The sequence below is a fragment of the Heloderma suspectum genome, chromosome 2 (genome assembly GCF_057233095.1).
Source record: "Heloderma suspectum isolate Gila_16-S chromosome 2, 16-S_ref, whole genome shotgun sequence".
In the NCBI taxonomy this organism is placed as follows: Eukaryota; Metazoa; Chordata; class Lepidosauria; order Squamata; family Helodermatidae; genus Heloderma; species Heloderma suspectum.
This window is the reverse complement of record NC_139459.1, coordinates 119,082,413-119,103,627: the sequence shown is the minus strand read 5'-3', so window position 1 is coordinate 119,103,627 and position 21,215 is coordinate 119,082,413. Positions and strand designations below refer to the sequence as shown.

General features: G+C 42.2%; 1 protein-coding gene across 2 annotated transcripts in view; it reads left to right on the top strand.

Annotated features, from left to right (window-relative positions):
- The first annotated feature begins 4,735 nt into the window (after positions 1 to 4,735).
- CAAP1 (caspase activity and apoptosis inhibitor 1) overlaps positions 4,736 to 21,215 on the top strand; it is a 33,593-nt gene continuing 17,113 nt past the window's right edge. For both annotated transcript variants that reach the window (XM_084834614.1, XM_084834613.1), the window contains exons 1-4: positions 4,736 to 4,988; positions 6,051 to 6,251; positions 12,124 to 12,208; positions 16,568 to 16,646. In XM_084834614.1, coding sequence (XP_084690740.1) covers positions 4,866 to 4,988; positions 6,051 to 6,251; positions 12,124 to 12,208; positions 16,568 to 16,646 — 488 coding nt within the window. In that variant the 5' untranslated portion in view covers positions 4,736 to 4,865. The remainder of the gene's footprint in view (positions 4,989 to 6,050; positions 6,252 to 12,123; positions 12,209 to 16,567; positions 16,647 to 21,215) is intronic.

The following is a 21,215-nucleotide window of genomic DNA, read 5'->3' as shown; positions in this document are numbered from 1 at the left end:
TTATAGAAAAAATAGGATAGAATCTAGTATGCTAGGAAAGAAGTGTGCATTTCCAGGTGTGCTATGGGGTTCCCCCCTTTTTTTATTATCTTTCTGTAAAATGTTCCTTTGGAATACATGTGGCTCTATCTCCCTCTGGATTCAGTGATAACCTTCCCAATGCTGAAGAAAGTGTAATGTTATCTGCAGCCAGCCAGATTGCAATAATAATGCTGCAGAGTATGAGCTGTCTCATTCATATTGATGAGATGTTCATTCTAAAGTCTAATCCCTTATACCTAAATGTCAGCATTAGTTCTTAGTTCTTTATCAGAAACATGCAGCTCATGTGTTTATCCTTTGTTCTTGTGCATTTAGAAATATAGCTGCAGCACTAAATATGCAAATAAGTATTTGAGATCTGAATGTTCACATTTTACTTTTGGAAAATTTCCGTAGTTAGGAGAAGGTGCTTTGCCAGATTCCAATGTGCTATGCCAAGGTTTGTCAAGAATCTCTTTTTTAGTAGACACATCATACTTGATAAAACTGAAGTCTCTTCAGCTGCAATCCTCTACACTTACCTGTCAGTAAGCACCACAGAACTCAGTGGACTTAGATCTGAGTAGACATGTATAGGATTGCGCTGTCAATTTACTTCTCTTGACCAAGCATGTAAGGATAAGCATTGGTCTACGCAAGGATATTCTGTTCCACTATGTAATATATGCAAGGTGTTCCCATTTCCCACTGATATTAAACAATGCTCAACTCAACCAGAGGACAAGATATGTGATATCTTTTTAAGACAGGCAGAATTGAAATAGTTCAGATAAAAATGAAACACATTTGTGTGGAAAGCTGGAGAATGTAAGTTGTGGGGAAATGGGGACATATCTTCCTGCAAAAGCATCTAGAATTACTTGGTGAATAGCTGTATGCTCTTAAAACATTTATTACATTTCTATCCCACTCTTTATCCTCATGCAAGGAACCCAAGGAGACTTACAGGGTCCTCCTCTCCATTTTATCCTCACAACCACCCTGTGAAGTAAGTTAGGATGAGTCAGTGATTGGCCCAAAGTCATTCAGTGAGCTCCATGGCTGAGTGGGGACTAAAACTCAAATCTCCTGTCAGTCCAATACTCTAACCACTACACCACACTGGCTCTACATTACACCGCTGGGTGAGTTGTAGAAGACTTTGTTAAAATATTGTAGTGTTTTGGGATAGGTTTTTTTTTTCCAGGCTGGTGTCTGCATCAAGTATAGTCTAGACCAGACTTCCTTAAACTGGTAACCTCTAGATGTGTTAGATTACAACTCCCATCATTCCTGACTATTGGCCATGCTTGCTGGAGATGCTGAGAGTTGTTCAAAACATGTGGAGGGCACCAGCTTTTGGAAGGCTGGTTTATGCTATGGTGGAAACCTGGGGCCCTCCAGCAGCTGGTTTCCAACTCCCAACAGCCCTAGCCAGTACAGTCAATGGTCAGGAATAATGAAAGTTGAAAGCGAACAACATCTAGAGGCCACAGGTTCACCACCTTTGGTCTAGACCTAAATCTCCACGTCTTGACCTAGACCTCAATGTAATCATGGAGATGGGAAAGGGTCCATTTGTTTTATGCAAGAGGCTTACACCCTTAAGTTAGCAGTTTTTCTGCACTGCTTTATAGAATGATCTCCTGCAAAGACAGGGTTTCTGCCCCTCTAACAACTGTGCAGAAGGAAGGGTAGCACGTCTGGTTTTTCTCAGCCTTGTATGCTACACCTTCTAAAACTCCCTTCTTGTATCCAATGTTAGAAGGTACAGGAGCCCTATCCTACATTGAAACTACTGCCAATTTCATTTTCAGAATGTTCTGATACCTACTTACATGCCAGCCACTGCAAACATATAAAATTGGCAGGGGCAAGAGCCAGCATTTGCAGGTAGCCGAGTTGCTCCAGTAAGGAAAGAAAAACAGTAATATCATACCTTTATTAAGTATCTTAAAAGTCACAAAGTGAGCTCCCTGTTGTTGTGGCTTTTAAGAAATTGCTGGTGCCCTCCAGATTCTTGGGACTACAGAGACTCCCAGCTTTGCTTACCATTAGTCATACTGAGGCTAATGGGAGTTGGAAGTCCAAAACATCGGGAGGGCACCAGATGGGGGAAGGCTATGCTATATGGGAGGGGGCACCCCCCCCCCCGTACAGTACCCAGTGCTAGTTCCAGGTTTTTGAGGGCCCTTGGGCAAGACACCCTCCATGGGCCCCGTCCATCCATGAGTCTACCTTTTCACTGCCATTGTCAGCTGCTGCTATTGCTCCTCCCCCTCTTTCTCATCACTGCTACCATTTGCTTGCCTGATAGACAGAGAGCCAGTCAGCAAGCAGGCAGTGGCATCTACTGCTCCTCCTCCTCCTCCCCACCACCACTGCCTGGGTCAGAGCGAGAGGCAGGTGAACAAGTAGGCTGCATTTGAGAAGAGGAGCAACTCCAGGGGCCTGTTAGTAGGCCCATGCTGGGATGTGGGCCCTCTGCAGGTGCCCAGTTATGCCTCTCCTTGATGCTGGGCCTAATAGTACCTGTAAAAGGAACGAGAAAAGTATCTGCAAGAGGTGGATATGGGGAGAAGGCATGTTCTAATACAGAACAAATGTAAATATTGACAGGCATGCCTGATCTTTGCCCTGCCTACAAAAGAAAAACCTAACAGCTGTTGGGTTGGCTGACAGAAATTTCTGATAGACTTTATGGAGGCTTTCTTACTGCTGGGTTCCTCCAGAAGCTATTTTTTCAGACTCACTGCTGCAGAAGTCCTGCCTCTAGAATAGTGGTCCCCAATGCAGTGTCCGTGGGTGTCTTGGTGCCCATGAGCACTTCCAATAGCACCCGCAAATAGGTCCTCACTGTGGTGCCTGCAGGCTCCCAAAAATTTATTTTATGCCATTTTTAAAATATATGTACATGGATATGTAAGAAATGCATACAACATTCTAGCAATTATACATAGGCTTCAACAAAAGTGGACTAAATATCCGAAGAAGAATCCCTTTGAAGGTGGTGTCTATATGCCACCAATTCAAATACAGAAAGTATCGTAAGGTCCTCAATCCACTGCATTATAGGAACTGAGTGTTTATCCCTTCCAGTGTTGTAATATCAGTCATTTAGCTGTCAAAAGGGTGCAGAGAATCCACTTCTACTGAGCATTTGTTAATTTCCATGAAGCTCTTTTAAATTATTTACCTGCATGTACATCAGCAAATATTAAAGACTGTTCCAGTACAAAAATGTATCTGTGTAATAACCTCCCCCCGCAAAAGAAGCAACTACTGGACATTGCCAAAGCATGTTTAAAAGAAGCATTAGCTGTATTGCACCACCAGCAATTAGGTGAATTAGACAATCCGTTAGTAAAGAGATGTTGTGGTGTCCAATAGACACAGAAGTTTTTTGCTGAATAAAACACAACCTACGATCCATAGATGCAACATGTAGAATCCAAGCGGTGATCCACTGATTAGGCATTTTGTGGTGGTGCCCATGGGAGTTTTCCCAAATGTGCCCAGGGGTCCAAAAAGGCTGGGGACCCCTGCTCTAGAAAATAACAAAGGCAGGAATTTAGCATAGCGTTGATTGGGCAGAAGCATGTCTACAACAAAAGGTAGCAAATGAATTTATGCTCTCCCAAACTCAGGTCCTTCATTTTTTTTGTACAAAAAAGTGATTTAAAAAAAAGATGTTTAGGGGTGCAATCCTATGCATGTTTAGACAGGAAAGGATGTCCCACAATTCCCTGGGAGTTGTGGGATTTTTTTCTGTCTAAACAGGCATAGTATCGCACCGTTAACTACATGTTGCCTACTTGGGTAGAGAGTCTTGGGTTTCAGCGCATATGCAGAGTTTATTGCAGAGAAGGATAGCCTGAAAGAGCGCATCTTTGCCTTCAATTAGCTATTACCAGGAAGACCACAGGGTATGAGCAAACTGACAGGTTACCTTGTCACTGAACACTACATAGAGTTTGAAATGCGAAGGGCGCAATCCTATGCATGAGAGAGAGAAAAATGCCCTACAACTCCCGGCATGGCCCAGCCAGCTATGCTGGCTGGGGCATGCCGGGAGTTGTAGGGCATTTTTCTCTCTCATGCATAGGATTGCGCCCTTATACATTTAAGTACGCAACGCGTCTGCTCGCCAGCCAATATAACCCGAGGCTTCTGCGCGCAGTTGAGCGCCGGGCGCGAGCTGCGGGCGGCAGCTTGATCTTTGCTGCAACGTTGCGAAGGGGATTCCGATGCGAAAGGTTTGGATGGAAGCTCAAACCAGCCTCGCCTCCGCCCCGGACTCGCAGTATTCCTTAGCGAACTCCATCGGGGTGGGGACCGTGGGGTGCGGGGATACGGGGGATGATGGGTCCGTAACGGCGCTGATTTCGGCAGGGCGACTGTCCTCCAACAATCACATTTTAACCACGGAATCAGAATCAGGGGCAGAAAGACGGTGCGCTCCTGTCTTTGCAGCTACTTTTGGTTGGGGATGGGGAAACGTCTCGACCACACGCACGTCGAAACCTTTGATGTCTCCTCCGGCCCCTGCACGAGCCCCTCAAAGGAGCTCTTGGTTCCGCTCCGAGCGCGAGAAACGCGGCTTCCAAAGGTACCAAGAAGCTCCGTCTCCCGCCCCAGACACGTTCTCGAATTAACTCTACGGCTTCCTATCTCTAGGTTGGCCGGGCCGGAGGGATGACGTCTTTTACACCGCGACACAGGGCCCGGGCGAAAGTAGCGCGCGGCTGCCTCCGCGGCCCCTCAAATCAGCGCGAAGCTAAAGCGGGTGTTGTGCTTCCTAAAGACTCCTTCGGAGACGCGCCGCCGTACCGGGGCGGGGTGTCATGACGGGCCGCAAATTCTCGAAAGAGAAGAAGCGGCACCGCTCCCGTTTGTGTTGCCCGGAGGAAGGAGGCGGCAGCGAAAGGAAACGGCGGAGCACCGAGCCGCTCCACGGCGTCCCTGAGGTATAACGTTCCGACGGGGGAGAGGGAGGGGCTGCAGCGCGCACGCGCGGATCACCTCCCCTCAGGTTCGCGCGCAGGGGGCGTGGCTTCAGCCTGGCCTCGTTTCCCTCCCTGCCCTGCGGAGACGCCCCCTGGCGCCTTTCTCCTTCTCTCCGCTGAGGTTGTAACCACTCCGTTGAGGAAGGGTAGCTACGAGCTCCCGGTATAAAATCATACCCAGAATAAGGGGAGAGCCACGTGTGGAAAGCTCCACGATTCCCATTCGACTTAAAATCATTGTTTCCCGAAAAAATAGGGAAGGTGCCTTTTTAATTGGGCTGCCCCTGTTTCTATTGTTATTAATAAATATTATCATTATTGCATTTCGCTGTTTTTGTGAGAGGCAACCATTACGGTAGTCATTGCTGTACTTTCTGCATTTCAGTTGCATCCGACCACACCGTGCATGAATGTTGATTCGAATGTGTGGGACTCCAACTCCCACAAGCTCCACCCAGCATGGTCAATTGTTGGGGATAATTGGAGTTGGCATCCCAAACATCTGGCAAGCACCAGGTTGGGGAAGGTTGCTCTACAGTCCTATATAAATGCTGAATATTATTATTGTTCTGAATGTATTGCCAGTCCATTTTATTCGCTGACCCCTTGTTCTACTACCTTGAAAGCTAATTAATTCTCTCTAGCCACTTCCTTTCCACTGTTAATTTGTAAACCTTTTGGTTGACCTTCTGATTTTTTACATAACTTGGACATGCAAAATTGAGCAGCTTTATGAAGCACATTAAAATATTCTCATTGTATTTGTCTAACTTAAGGCATTCTGATATTTTAGACTGTACAAGAGCAGGAAATGAGAAGCGTCATTGATTTAGGCTGCAGTCCAGTACCCATTTATCTGGGAGCAAGCACCATTTAACAGTATAGGACTTACTTCTGCGTAGACATTTATAGGATTGTGCTTTCAATTCTGTAATCAAGGCTTAGCTGCTGAGATTACTACACAATCAAACAAGTTTTTTTCCCCTTGGTTTATGACTAAAACAGTTTTGTGTCATGTTTTAGGAAACAAAATGTACTGCACAAATTCCAGAAAAGGAGGATGTGGGAGAAGAGCCCAGTGACATAGAAGAAGGTGGACTAGATCTCAGTGTACAGTTAAAGCCTGTTAGTTTCTACATCACAGACAAGAAGGAAATGCTTCAACAGTGCTTTTATATCATAGGGGAGAAGAAATTGCATAAAATGCTGCCTGATGTTTTAAAGGTACTGAAATAGACCTATACTGTGAAATTTTAGAGAAGCCTGAACCAATTTGGCACGTCTCAGGGTCAGAAAGATAAGTGCTTCCATAAGAAAGGTTAAAGAAAACATGTTAAATGTAACATTTTAAGGCTGCAATCCTATGCATGTTTAGCCAGGATGGAGCATGCTAGGAGTTATAGGCCTTTTCTCTGTCTAAACATGCATAGGATAGAACCCTAAGTGTCTTACTACATATTTTTGTCTTTAAAAAAAAAAATCACAGTAATGCCATGTAACCCTGCTTGTTCTTGCTACAGTTATTATAGAACTTTTATCAGGGTTGAAAAACTATTTCCAGTAAGGTGTGCTACCCTTATATCCTGCTACAGTCGTGCACATAGTTAGGTTGCTTAAATTAAATTATGTTGAAATCACACTGCACACAGGTTCGCAGTCATCATTACCTTTCTGTTGGAATACATAATTGGTATAGTAAAAACGAAACAGTACGAGCATATTGCCAACTTAATTATGCAGCCTGAATAAAGACGTTTACTAAATGGGATGTGATTTTGAATTGATCTTTTGGTTGAATATAGACTAACTAGAGTTTGGGATATGCTTTCCTAACTAAATGTATGCCTTTGGTTAGGTTTTGAGAAAGCAAAGAAAACTCTGAATGGTTATTGATTCTTTATTTCAAATGGGAACCTTTCTATTATGCATGGAATCCTTTATTTTAGTTTTTAGTTTTCCTGTGCTTGTTTTATTTCCTTGAAAGCTTTCCTTTCCTTTTCTTTTTTCAGATTCAGACTTGGATTTGTTCATTTGTATCTAGTCATTAGACCATCACAAAGCAAAAAAATTATCAGAGAACTACATATCTATATAAAAGTAACATGTTTACATCAATAAAACTGGCATAAACCCAAATTATATAAAACAATAGAAATCCAAATGATATAAAACAAACCTAAAATTCTAGAAGTTGTATCCAGTGGTGTTGTTCCATAAGCAGAAGGGTGATGTTGGTGGAACAGATCTCCCCACTCTCCCTGGACAAAACTGTTCTATAACCTCTGGAGCAGATCTGGGGGGCTGCAGGGTGGAGGAGAGAATGAGGAAGGCTCATTGCACAAGCAGACTTCCATTTGTGCGAGATTGGCTCCAAGACTAGATCTCCATGGTATTCCCCTTTTTAAAATGTGCTTATTTTAACACAGCTTAAGAAAGATAACATTTACACAAACCTGAATAAAATTGTATAAAATCAGTCATGAACTTAAAATTCTGCATGTCCCTGACAAGACACATAGTTCCCCCTTTTCTCTTAACTTCAGTTAATGTAGATAGAAAATGTGCTGTCTTTGCAGCAGACAGATTGCAGTCGCATGGATGGGCCTTCCCACTTACCCTCTAAAATCTGAGCCAAGTTTTCTTTCAGCACATTATTCAAAAGACAATATATAATCATATGTACAAAGTCTTCTACCAGTTTGAAACCACATGGACCAATACACTCAGAATATGGCCTGTTCATTTATCTTCCTTCTAATACACCTGAAAATATGAGATTTAATTGATCTTCAGTAAAGGTCATGAAAACAACAGAATGGGAAAGACTAGAGATCTCTTCAAGAAAATTGGAGATCTCAAGGGAACGTTTTGTGCAAAGACGGGCATGATAAAGGACAAAGAAGGCAGGGACCTAACAGAAGCAGATGAGATTAAGAAGAGGTGGCAAGAATACACAGAAGAACTATACAGGAAAGATCTGAATGTCCCTGATAGCCATGATAGTGCGGTCACTGAACTTGAGCCGGACATCCTAGAGAGTGAAGTCAAGTGGGCCTTAGGAAGCATTAGTAACAACAAAGCTAGCGGAGATCACAGTATTCCAGCCGAGCTATTTAAAATCCTAAAAGATGATGCTGTTAAAGTGCTGCATTCAATATGCCAACAAATCTGGAACACTCAACAGTGGCCACAAGACTGGAAAAGGTCAGTTTACATTCCAATTCCAAAGAAGGGCAACGCCAAAGAGTGTTCAAACTACCGCACAATTGCGCTCATTTCACATGCCAGCAAGGTGATGCTCAAAATCCTACAAGCTAGGCTTCAGCAGTATGCGAACCGAGAACTACCGGAAGTACAAGCTGGGTTTCGAAGAGGCAGAGGAACTAGAGATCCAGTCGCCAACATTCGCTGCATCATGGAGAAAGCAAGAGAATTCCAGAAAAAATGTCTATTTCTGCTTCATTGACTACGCTAAAGCCTTTGATTGTGTGGATCACAACAAACTGTGGCAAATTCTTAAAGTGATGGGAGTACCAGACCACCTTACCTGTCTCCTGAGAAACCTGTACGAGGGTCAAGAAGCAACAGTCAGAACCAGACATGGAACAACCGAGTGGTTCAAAATTGGGAAAGGAGTATGACAAGGCTGCATATTGTCACCCTGCTTATTTAACTTCTATGCAGAGTACATCATGAGAAATGCCGGGTTGGATGAATCACAGGTCGGAATTAAGATTGCCGGGAGAATTATCAACAACCTCCGATATGCAGACGATACCACCCTAATGGCAGAAAGCGAAGAGGATCTCAAGAGCCTCTTGTTGAGGGTGAAAGAGGAGAGTGCAAAAGCTGGTTTGAAACTCAACATTAAAAAAACCAAGATCATGGCATCTGGCCCCATCACTTCCTGGCATATAGAAGGGGAAGAAATGGAAGCAGTGACAGATTTTACTTTCTTGGGCTCCAAGATCACCGCAGACGGTGACTGTAGCCATGAAATTAAAAGACGCTTGCTCCTTGGGAGGAAAGCTATGGCAAACCTCGACAGCATGGTAAGAAGCAGAGACATCACCTTGCCGACAAAGGTCCGTCTAATCAAAGCTATGGTTTTCCCAGTAGTAATGTATGGCTGTGAGAGCTGGACTATAAGGAAGGCTGAGCGCCGAAGAATTGATGCTTTCGAACTGTGGTGCTGGAGAAGACTCTTACGAGTGCCCTGGACTGCAAGGAGGTCAAATCAGTCCATCCTAAAGGAAATCAACCCTGAGTGCTCATTGGAAGGACAGATAATGAAGCTGAAGCTCCAATATTTTGGCCACCTAATGCGAAGAGAAAACTCCCTGGAAAAGACCCTGATGCTGGGAAAGACTGAAGGCAAAAGGAGAAGGGGACTGCAGAGGATGAGATGGCTAGATAGCATCACGGATGCAATGAATATGAACTTGAGCACGCTCCGGGAGAGAGCGCAGGACAGGAAGGCCTGGCGTGCTATGGTCCATGGGGTCACGAAGAGTCGGACACGACTGAACGACTGAACAACAACAACAAAAGTCATCCTATCTGCATATCCTTTAAAATAACAAGGTACGACAAAAGGGATGTTAAGGAATTTCTTATGCAATGGTGCTGTTTCAGAAAATGATATAGTTGCTTTATCCATCTGCAGGGATATGTGAAACAGTCTCTGCCTCAGAAACCTTTTAGCAAGCTCTATCCCCAAACTCCCCTTCAAGAACAATTTCTTATATTTTCTCAAAGATCCTAAGAGGACACAAAGGCTTACTAAAGATCCTAAGAGTACACTAAAGAATCAATAAATGCCTTTTTGACCAATAGTTTTATATAGCACTTGGTATTTTGAACCAGTTCAGCCCTACAGAAATCAGAAGGGACCAAAGTGGGCTTTTATCATGGTTTTGCATTTGGATGTATGTACATGCATAGATTCAACTAAAAAGATTGGATAGGTGTCAAATGCAGTTTTTTAGGAGCTGTGCCTATACAGCGCTCAATAGGTATTTGAAATATTTATTTAAGGCATCCTTCCTTCTGCCATAAGGCTACTACACATTGTTGAAAGGAATAACACTTTAACATTTTCTCTGTTTCATTCCTTATTACATTAACACACTAGAATTTGAATAGCCTTAAAAATAGACAAATGTGCCCTCAGCTCATAACCCCACCAATTAAAATGTGTTTTTACCGATTTAAAATTGACTCTCACTGATTAATCAACTAAGCCTTAATTGATTAACCTACCAATTAAAGCTTGCAACCCTATTCAGTGTGTATCGTATGCATTTATAAGCTGGTTCAACAGTAGTTTGGTAGATATTAAGATCAGACTGCTACAAAGGCATTCAGTGTTTATATTTTTCTGTATGTGTGTGTTTTAATAAATACCGTTGTACAGCCCATGGAATGGAGCAGGCTGGAAATGTAAATAACGTTAATTACTGTGGCATATGGAATAATATCGTATGTAATTATAGCATTTCCACGGGGATATTGAAATTTTTCTTTAATTGGACATAACGCCATCGGATATGAGTGTGGCAACCTGGCAGTTTATAAATAAGTCATTTATAATTAAAAAGAACACTGTTCTCAAGAGACATGTGGCATCCTTGCTAGGAAATAAAGCAACTAGAAATTGGGGGCAGGCGGGATTGAAAAACTGAAAACAAGACATCAGCCATTCTGTGCTCTTTAAGAATACTGCAGAATGTTTCAGTTGGCGAGAAAAGAACCAAAATCTTTAAATTATCAAATGCCACTTTTGTCTCAAATTTCTAGAGAAGATTTTGTAAAAATTGGAATGGGAAGAGAGCAGCTCCCCTTGATGGCTCTGGCTTGTTGCGCTTCTTCCCTAGGGCTGCAGAGTCACTTCCATAGCAACACTTGGAGACAGCCAGCCAGCTATCTAGCTGCACTGAGTGCTTCCATTGTAGACACCATAGAGCAGCCTTGCCAAAGTTACTACCCCCCAAGAATTTTAGTTAGCCTGCCCTGTCCCGTGTTTGTGGCCTTACAATGTGTGGCATGGGGACCACTCATAAAACTTCTCAGCCTGCTCAGAAAAATCAGACTATTTACAAGCTTGCCATAGAGCTGGGTCTAGGTAGACTCTAAGCCAGGGGTGGAGAACCTCAGGCCCGTGAGCCAAATCTGGCCCTTCTAGGGTCCCAGTCCGGCCCTCCGGGGTTTCCCCAAGTGGTCATGCCCTCTTTTCCTGGCCGCACCCTTTCCCCCGACTGCTGATCATTTGATTATTTTCCAGCGTCTGCATGTCCGTCCATCCCCCACATTCTAAATCATTGAAATGCCTCCCCTAAAGCTTAGCAACTAGCAATAAGAGTTTTAAGCTAAAACAAGCTGGTATTTGTGGTATTGTGCCCCTCCACAGGAATGTGGCCCGTGAAAGCATTTCTGAAATTCAGTTCGGCCCTCCGGCTGAAAGAGGTTCCCCTCCCCTGCTCTAAGCTATTCTGGGTAAGTGGGTGGGCTGGCTGGCTGGCATGGCTTGGAGTAATGAAAATGCTGAATCATTGTGGAATTTGCTTTCCCTTTCATCTGCTCTTCTAGTAAAAAGAAAAGGCAAGCACAGTTTAATAAATCAGGATTTTAAGCAACAGTTTGAAGTGGGTTTCAATGCTGGGTTAAACTCTGGTTAACTGTAACCATATTTGATTTAATGCTGACAAATGGCTTAATCATGGCTAAGTTTGGGTGGAGTTTGCTCCAGGAAAGGAGGGGGCTGCAGGGAAGGAACATGCATTCCCAAAGCTGATGCCTGATGAACAGTGGTTCCCAGGGTGCCACTGCTGCCTTGTGTAAGTGTTCTTACTTTGGAAGTCTCAGAACCAAACTTACAGATATGCCAAATCTGAAAGTAACTTAACATTTTGTTATGAAGGGGTGTTTTGTTTTTATTTTGCAATTTCTTAAAAATAAAAATTCAGATAATAGATTTTAAGTTTGCTTTAAGTAGTGTACAGTACTTGGTTTTTGTGCAAATGGCTTTTCGACTTTTAAGTTGTTGGGTTCTTTTTAACATTAGCGTATAAAAGTTGCTTTTTTAAACTTTCCCTAGAACTGTTCCATAGAAGAAATCAAAAGGCTTTGTCTTGAACAGTTGGAACTCATGTCTGAGAAGAAGCTACTGAAAATTCTTGAAGGTATGAAGCAGTATATAATATTGTGCTAAACTGAATTTATGTTATTTTATTCTGAAATGTTAGAGTAATGCCCATGAAAGAATAGAAGGGGAGACAACTTTGTATCAGCTCAACAAATTTGAGAAACGCATTTTTTGTTGTAAAAGATTAAAGTGACCTAACAGTGCACAATCCTGTACATATCTACTCAGAAGCAAGTCCTAATGAGTTCAGTGGGACTTATTCCCAGATAACTGTGTATAGTTGTCTGTAGTACAGATTCAGTACAGTACAGGTGATAAGCTTGAAGTCCTTCATTTCATGCAGATTGAGGATTTAATCTCAGATTATAGAGCTGTTCATAGCAAAGGGAACACCTATACATAATTAATTATGATTTTGAATCAGTAGCCTTTGTTTTATTGCAGACAAAAGAAATGTGAATTTATTCATAGCACCATTTGACCATTTGGTCTCCATGGTCATTTAGATTTGTTTGCACTATCCGAGTACAGGAATAAATTTTCATCCATCTCCACTAAACTATGGTTTTACAAAGGCTGTCTTCTTCACTACATTTTAGCTCTGATCAACAATGCCAGTTCCTTTTTTAATTATTTATGCAGCACTATCAATTGCAGTGCTTTATAGAGTAACATTAACCACACACAACCGCCCCCCGACCCCCAAACCGGTTCATGCTATGAGGAATTCACAATCCAAATTTGACAATAAGGAGAAGCTACAAAAGATAGGGTAAGGGAAGAAAGAAAAGAGTGAGATAAAGATGACAATGGATGAACCCGAATACATTTATTTATTTATTTCATTTTTACCCTGCCTTTCTACCAAAAAAAAAATGGCACTCAAGGCAGTTTACAGTGATAATTAAAACTCGATTAAAACAATAATAAAACAAATGCATTAAAACACAATTAAAGACACGGCAATAACAGAATAAAAACAACATATTGTAAAAACACAATATACCCACTTAACATGCCAAAGTCCTGCTTGAATTAAAATTATGTGGTTTCATTTCAGTTGGAGATAAGGATTAGGGCTTAGCCAATGATTCCCTGAAAACATGGATTTTGAGGAAAGATTGAAGAGATGGAGAGGTGGTATCATATAGATATTCTGAGGGGGAGTTCTAGGCACAAGGGGCAGCAAGGGAGAAAGCCAGAGTCGTTTAAGAGAGTAGGGGCACAATCCTATGCATATTTAGACAGAAAAAAGGCCTACAACTCCCAGCTGTCTAAACATGTGTCGGATTGCATCCTAGGAGACTTTGGGATGAGAGGTTTGGAGGAGCAAAGGTTACAAAGCAGGTATATAATGGGAAATAAGGGCAGAAAGTCAGGCAATGCCATGGAGTGTTTTAAATGTAGTATCTTGAGCTGCCTTATACCGAGTCAGACCAGAGTATTATCTACACTGACTGGCAGTGGCTGTCTCTACATTTTCAGACAAGGGTATAACCAGCTGTAACCAAAGATGCCACAGTTTGAACCTAGGACCTTTTGCATGCAAAGTACATGCTTTACCGCTGAGCCTTTCTCTCAGTCCTCTGACGTGTGTGAAGGAAAGCAATCTCCACTTGTATCTGTTCCCAGTTGCTCATGAGCATTGTCAGGGCTGCTGTCTACCAGAGCCGCTTTTGGTTTTGGACTGCTTCTTACCCTTTGGACACATCCCTTCTCCCTGCGTACAAAACCAGCCTTATTCTCCTCTCATAAGAAGAGCCATGCCGGATCAGACCACGGATCCATCTAGTCCAGTGTTCTGTTCACACGATGGCCAATCAGCTGTTGATTGGGAACCCACAAGAAGGGCATGAGTACAACAGCACCCTCCTGCCCATGTTCCCCAGCAACTGGTGTACATAGGCATACTGCCTCTGATACTGGAGGTAGCACATAGCCATCAGGACTAGTAGCCATCAATAGCCTTCTCCTCCCCAGCCAGACCCACAGGTAAAGACAGCAAAATTGTGCTGGCCATAGGATGGGATAAAAAGCCAGTGAGGAAGGCATTACATGGTTTGAGTAAGAAAAGAGCTGAATAGTTTTGGCAGACAGCTCCACACTGATTGTACATGGCAGATGCAGTTGCTGAGGCTATACTGTATTGTATTGGTGTTTCCATGAAGCAAACATATAAAGTTTGGACAACTTACTAATATATTTGAATGATGTACGCTCATTAGGAGACCAACCCAGTCAAGTAAACCCAAAAGTGTGTATGTAGGTGTTTAAAGATGTGGGTAATTGTCCACACTTCATGCATTTGTTGTGTGATATACCAGTGTAGCACTGGTATACCTAAAGCAGTTGTGTCTGCTTTGTAAATTTGGAGTCCCTAATGAACACCACGTACAAGGATGTTTGATTATATATGCAGCAGAGAAACACAGCAATTGCCCCTAAGACAGATTGGAAGAGACACTTGGAGCAAATGAGGGGAAACATGACTTGGAATCTCTCTAATATAGAGAGACTTAAGATTAATGGCTGCTGTGGTCAGAGCAGCTACTCACAAGAGTTCTGGTTGTGGTTATATTAAGCTTGTTTCTTGCTCTGTAAATTGAAAAACCAGAAAGTTTATCTCATAATCTGCTTTGCATGTATCTATGGTTCCCCTTGATGAAGACTGCTGCCACCAAAGTTGTATGATCGTGCTTAATTTTTTAATAATTTTGTCCCTTCTCATTTGTTAGCCTTCTAGTTTCAGCACTGAGTTTCTCTTGCAGAAGTTGCCAACGCTGCTATATGTGTTGCTGAAGGTATATTCTATCTATCGAGTCCTCAGTGATGAGGATACAAGGTCCTTGAACAGACTCTATGGCCTATGTTCTATGTTTTTCTTGTGAGAAACAAGAATACCTGTTTTCTGTGCAATACCAACAGTTTAACATAAATAGCTATAAATATGCTTTAAAAGAAGTTAGGGTTAATTTTGCATGGTTTGTTTGGCAAAGCCTATTTGGCTAGATGATATTAGGTCTGGTTGCACGTCACAACAGTCCACCGTGACTTCATTAACCTATGGAGGCTGCTGGATCCTGATAGGCACCCACGGGCACCGGTTTTGCATGGTGCCAGTGCACACACCGTGTCCTGTGAACCTAGGCAGCAGAGTTTGTTTGAGGGTTATACAACCCTCAGATAACTGTAAAACAAGCCATGGGTTATTTGAGACTTGTCTAACCCTCAAACAACCCCTGCTGCCTGGGTTTGCACGACATGACAGGCCGCAGCAAGCTGGGCACCATGCAGAAATGGCACTCGCAGACACCTGGCACAATGCAACAGCCCCACGGATAAATTAAGCCATGGTGGGCTGTTGTATTGTGTGAATGAGGTCATTCTCTCTCTCTCCCCCCTACTGCCTCAAGTGTTGGAAAATTCCAGGGGCAGCCTTTTTCACAAGGACAGTTTCATTGCTGTAAAAGTCCTGGAGATTTATGGTGTGTTTGTAGTGCCTGTTTATTTGCAAATGTATGTGTTCATATGATCATAGGAAGCTGCCTTATACTGGGTTGGACTGTTTATCCACCTAGCCCGTTAGTATCTACTCTGACTGGCAGTGGCCCTCCAGGGTTTCAGGCAGAAACCTTTCCCAGCACCTGCTACCTGATCCTTTAAAACAAAAAACAAAAAACTGGAGGTGGCAGGGATTGAACCTGGGACCTCCTGCATGTGAAGCATTTGCTCTACCACTGAGCTATGACTCTTCTCCAATAAGTTGCCTTATACCAAGTCAGACCATCGGTCCATCTAGGTCAGTATGGTCTACACCAGCTGTCCCCAATCTGGTGCTTGGTCTACAGCTCGCATCATCCCTAATCATTGGCCATGCTGGCTGGGGCTGATAAGAGTTGTAGTCCAGAACATCTGGAGGGCACTACGTTTGGGATGGCTAGTCTACCCTGACTGGTTTCAGACAGAAGTTTTTCCTGGTTTCAGACAGGAGTCTTTCCCAGCCCTACCAGGAGATAGCAGAGAATAAACCTGGGACTTCTTGCCTGCAAAGCATATGTTCCACTACTGAGCAACAGCCCTTCCCTGGACAAAGGGGACCAGGCAAACATCCAGCCAGGCAATACTAGTCTTTAAGGTGGCATGCTGTCCACAACTCAAGCAACACTATACTCTTGGAATTTGCCATTCTTCCTTATTGGCAATCATCTACTCAACTCAAGCCTCTGTCTCCTTTACTAACTGCAAATCCAAATGGTTTCTGTCAAGCCCCCCACTCCTGCAGATGGGCTGTGTCTCTTCATTTGACAGCTATAACAGTATTTACTGATGTACAGTATTAATGAGGCAGAAAAATGCTGCCAAATCATAGTGTCTCACATTGACATTTTATTTCAAGGTGAGAATGGGGCTGACTCCGACAGTGATGAACAGGTTGATGGGGGTGAAGAGAAGACAGCAGCTGAATCAGTCAGTCAGTAAGTAATTGTAATGAACAGATTTATTTTAACTGCCCTTAGTGATTTTGCTTTAATTTAATCTTGCACTGAAAATTCGATTTGAAACACTTGTGAAATTCAAGCAAAACCCCAGTTAAGGCCTTGGGGAAACCTTCGCTGAACCCCTGCAAAACCCTAGTGAAAATGCGTGAAATCCTACTAAAATGTTGTGGAAAACCTGCAAAACCCTAGTGAAATGAAACCCTGCAAAATTCCAGATGAAATTTTAGTGAGCCTTGGTGAATCTTTGTGAAACACCAGTGAACTTTGGTGAGACCTGATGAAATTTCAGTTAAACCTTGATCAAATTTTGTGAAACCGTGGTGAAAGTGCCCTGTAGAGGGAATCCTAGGATACCATTCCTTAGATCCTGTCTTGTCCAAGGTGTTGTATCAGCGAGACTGCAGATTTGATACTTCCGTTGTCTCTAATGCTGTAGTTCAGCAAGAAAGTACGTATGAGCAAGTGTAGGGGTGGGGTTGTTTGACTTTTCTGGGTAAGCTTAGAGTTCAGATATAAACCTGTGCACACCTCCTTTTAAAACAAGCTTTGTCTTCAAATCGATACCTTTATCCTGGCCATAGATTTTATAAATAGATTTCTTCTCCAAGCTGTCTACAGGCCTGCTTGAATTTTGCTTTACTTTCATCCATGAGTTACTTTGTCCTATGGGTGCAATAGGACAAAGCAATATTCCTACTACTTAAACTTGAATATTACTGCATCTATTTATCTGCAGTATAAGGGGGTCAGTCATTTTGATAACAGTCTATCATTCCTTTGGATTTGAAAGCGGAGAAGTTCCTGTGGAGCTTATGAATAGAGGAATCAAAGCACCTCAAGAATTAGTTCTCCTTACCTTAAGCAAGCCAGCACTGCCTCACAGACTCTGGCACCAAGCTTTTTGGAGCTTGCCTTTTTTTATAGTAGCAGGAGCATAGGAGAGAATTCTCTTTTCTACAGGAACCATGGGGAAACATCACATTGTGATGGTCTTACCAGCATATGGACTGTGCCACACCATATTGAGGTTGCAGTTGAACCAGTCTGCAATGTAACGGGGGAAGGTGAGGAGGGATGGTCCTGCACAGGGTAAAGTGTCCATTTATATTTGGGAGCCACACTTTTAAAGTTCCTACTTGTGCCCTTGTTCTGACTAGAATTATGTGAAGCTCTTATTTGTGTAGCCTTTCTTGCATTACATGATTTTTCGTTCAGTTTTTCAAGTTGCCTAGTTTGGGTATCAGGGTTTTTGTTTTTTGGGGAGGGGGATTACTCTTCTCATGTGCTCAGTGGTTTTGACATCTGGGTGAGGATAACAGTACCTAGGATTGCTCCAGGTACTATTTTTAGTATTGGGGCATGTAGCAAAGTTCACCAATAAGTGTTTATGGTATTTTCATATTTACTGTGTTGTAATCTTAAATATTTTTATTGGATCTGATTGGATTCCTCTTGGAGCAGTTAAGCAATGGGAAGCTCCAATACACCTGGAGGGATTGGAGCTCTAACCTGATGATGTAAGATCATGATTCAGAAGTACAAACTACTCCTCTAGAAACTTTAATGCCACCTCAATCTATACTGAAATGTTGAAAATTGGATATCCCTTGTGGTTTTTGTTTTGAGTGCCTGTTTGGGTATGCTACACACTACCCTATAAAAACAGCATTCTACTTTTTATGACTGCATATATTTACAGTGAAATCCTAAGCGTGTTTACTTGGAAGTAAGCCCCACTGCGTTCAGTGGGGCTTACTTCCAGGAAAGCGTGCATAGAATTGCAGCCTCCAACTGGGAATCTTATTGAAAAGTTAACTTAATTCTTTGCACTAATGAAAGTTGTAATCTGTTTGGTAGGCTGAAGAAAGGATGTGCATGAATTTGGAGAAAGGATGTCTCCAATAAAAGATGTCGGATGATAATTAGTTTGAGTTACCAAGAGTAAACTCTTATTACCTAAATTGTTTTTTTCAATTTAGTGGTTGTACATGAACAGTTTGCTATGACTCTTTCCATATTCTATTGATGTGAATCTGCATTTAATGTGAAGGAGACATACGGAAGTGACTTGCATGTATCAGCTGGTTATTTCGGTTAAAATTCAAAATAACTGGAAAAAAAAAATAGCAGCTAATCTTTACACTGTTTGGCCACAAGATGGCAGAAAATGCATGTGTATTAAGCTTAAGTAGCAATACTACATCAAGAAAGCCTTTATATGACAGCATAAGAACGGCTCAGCTGCAAACAGCTTTGCACAGCAGAGTATCTGTATTAGTACATGTACCATTCCACTGAAGGAGTTGATATAAACTAGCTAACGCAGTTTCTTCAGCTGGTTTTATAGCAGACAGTTCAGTTGTTAGAAAATTGACATAACTAAACAGGTTGAATAGAACCATTTCCATGACCTATACTTAGAACAAGATGCATAATTAGAAATAAAGAGGCTGCTGTGAGGCTCCTGCCAAATGTGAGTCCCGAGTCCTGAATGAAATTTGGCAGCAAGACACAGGGGTAGCCAGAGTTTTATTAGCCTCGAACAGGTACCCTTTTCTTTCTGCAAACTAGTTGATTGTGCCCCTATTTGTTTGCCAGCGAGCAGTGCTTGATGATAACATTACCAGTTCATTCTAGAATTGATGTCTTCATCCTGCAATTGGCTCAGAATGAGGGATATAAATGCCTGATGGGCATGACTGCTGAGTACCTTTTCCTGCTCAAGACTCAATGGAACAAATGAGAAATGTCCTTACAGTATGTGTGTATTACACATAGCCACTACCTCTGTTCCTACTCTCAGGGTTGTATATACTCTGTACCAAACAATTTTCAGAATTCTGTGCCAGAATAATTCAAATTTTGCACCAAGAAAAGCTGAATTCCTGTAGTCTATATTATCAATCACATTTGCCCACATTTGCTTCTTTTCTATTCCCTTCCTTCTGCTAGTCAGTTTAAAATGTAACTTTGTAGCCTTAAGGGCTACAAATTTAGCTTCTGTAATTTTTTTGACTGGCGTTTCTCAGGGTGCTGCATTCTGCATCATGTACCAATTGCCTGCTTGCATGGTGCAATTGCAGAAAAATGTCAGCCTTGCATTTACCATTGATGTTCTGCCTAAACCTTTTAACATCTGTGACAATTGCATATGTGTTTGGACTTCTGTATGAAAATTAGGCCTAGTGTGCTGAATTCATGGCAGTCTCTTATACTGAATGGAAGAGTCCATTTCAGTTCAGTTTAGCCAAGAAGGCTTACGGAAGCAAAATTTGCGTCAGTGGGGGGAAAGCTTTCTCTTCATGGACAGATAAATTAGCCAGGGATCTAGTTAAAAATGAACTGCATCTATAGACATCCATGTTAAGAAAAGAGATCTTTAATCATAGTTTTGTTATGATACTTATAATGGCTGGATATAAGTCATTAGAAGTGAACCTGTAAAATGTAAAAGTCTAGGTGACACCTTGGGAATGACACTAGCCTTTTTATGTTACAGTTTAACGCCTACCTGCAGGCTGGATGCTTTGATTACGTGCATATTAACATAATGCGTACTTTAAAAATTTTAGACAAAGTAGTTGAGGTATGAAATTGGTTAGATGAATATAGAATAATTTTATGGCCAAAATGCTCATTAAACTCAACAATTGGACTTGCCTTCCATGATTTCAAAATCCTGTGGAGAGCTGTATCCTGTTTCTTCAAGTGTGTCTTATAATCTTTCATTTGCTTTCCTGCTTTGTATAAAGACATTTGAACACTGTGGTGAGATAACAGATAAAATTCCATCCTTTTGAACAGTTTTTGAGCTATTTCCCCTTCCTATACAACAGAGAGCTTCAAATTTTGGTGAAAACATGTAAAAAATCTCTAAACCAGCATCTCGCCACTCCTTCCCAAAATGTGATTCAGTATTTTTTTATTTCATCTTTGTATAGATTGTGAAATGTGCATGTTGTGTCTTCACAACAACTGAGTTAGGGTGCGTATTGCAGTTTACAGGTTGTATAGTTGACTTGTCCTTGGTGTTTCAGTGACCTCGTTTGCATGATACGGTGTGGCTTGTTGTGGGTTATTTAATGTGCTTCTGTGTCCATATAAATGGACAGTTCTGTGCCTGTGGGCGCCACTTTATATATCCAACCCTCACTTGGGGGTTGTCCTGTCATGCGAACCTGACAAGCATGGGTCATGCGAGGGTTAAACAATCCTCACAGAACACATGGTCTCTCCTAGGGCTATGTGAGGGTTGTTTTACCCTCACATAACCCATTCTTGCTGGGTTCATATGACATGACAACCCCAAAGTTGGGGGTGGATATGCAAAATGGTGGCTGCATGCACTGCAGCCTCACCATAGGCTAAATAACTGTTAAAATTTCTTATCAGCAATGTGGTGGAAGTATTAGTCTTAGTAATTACAATATATGAGCAGCATCATTGATGAACATTGTGAGTGGAGTTTAGATCTGTTTCTTTGTGGGGCAACTCTGTCAGGATTCCCTTAGTCCCCACTTTACTTCAGTGCCCAAACATACACAG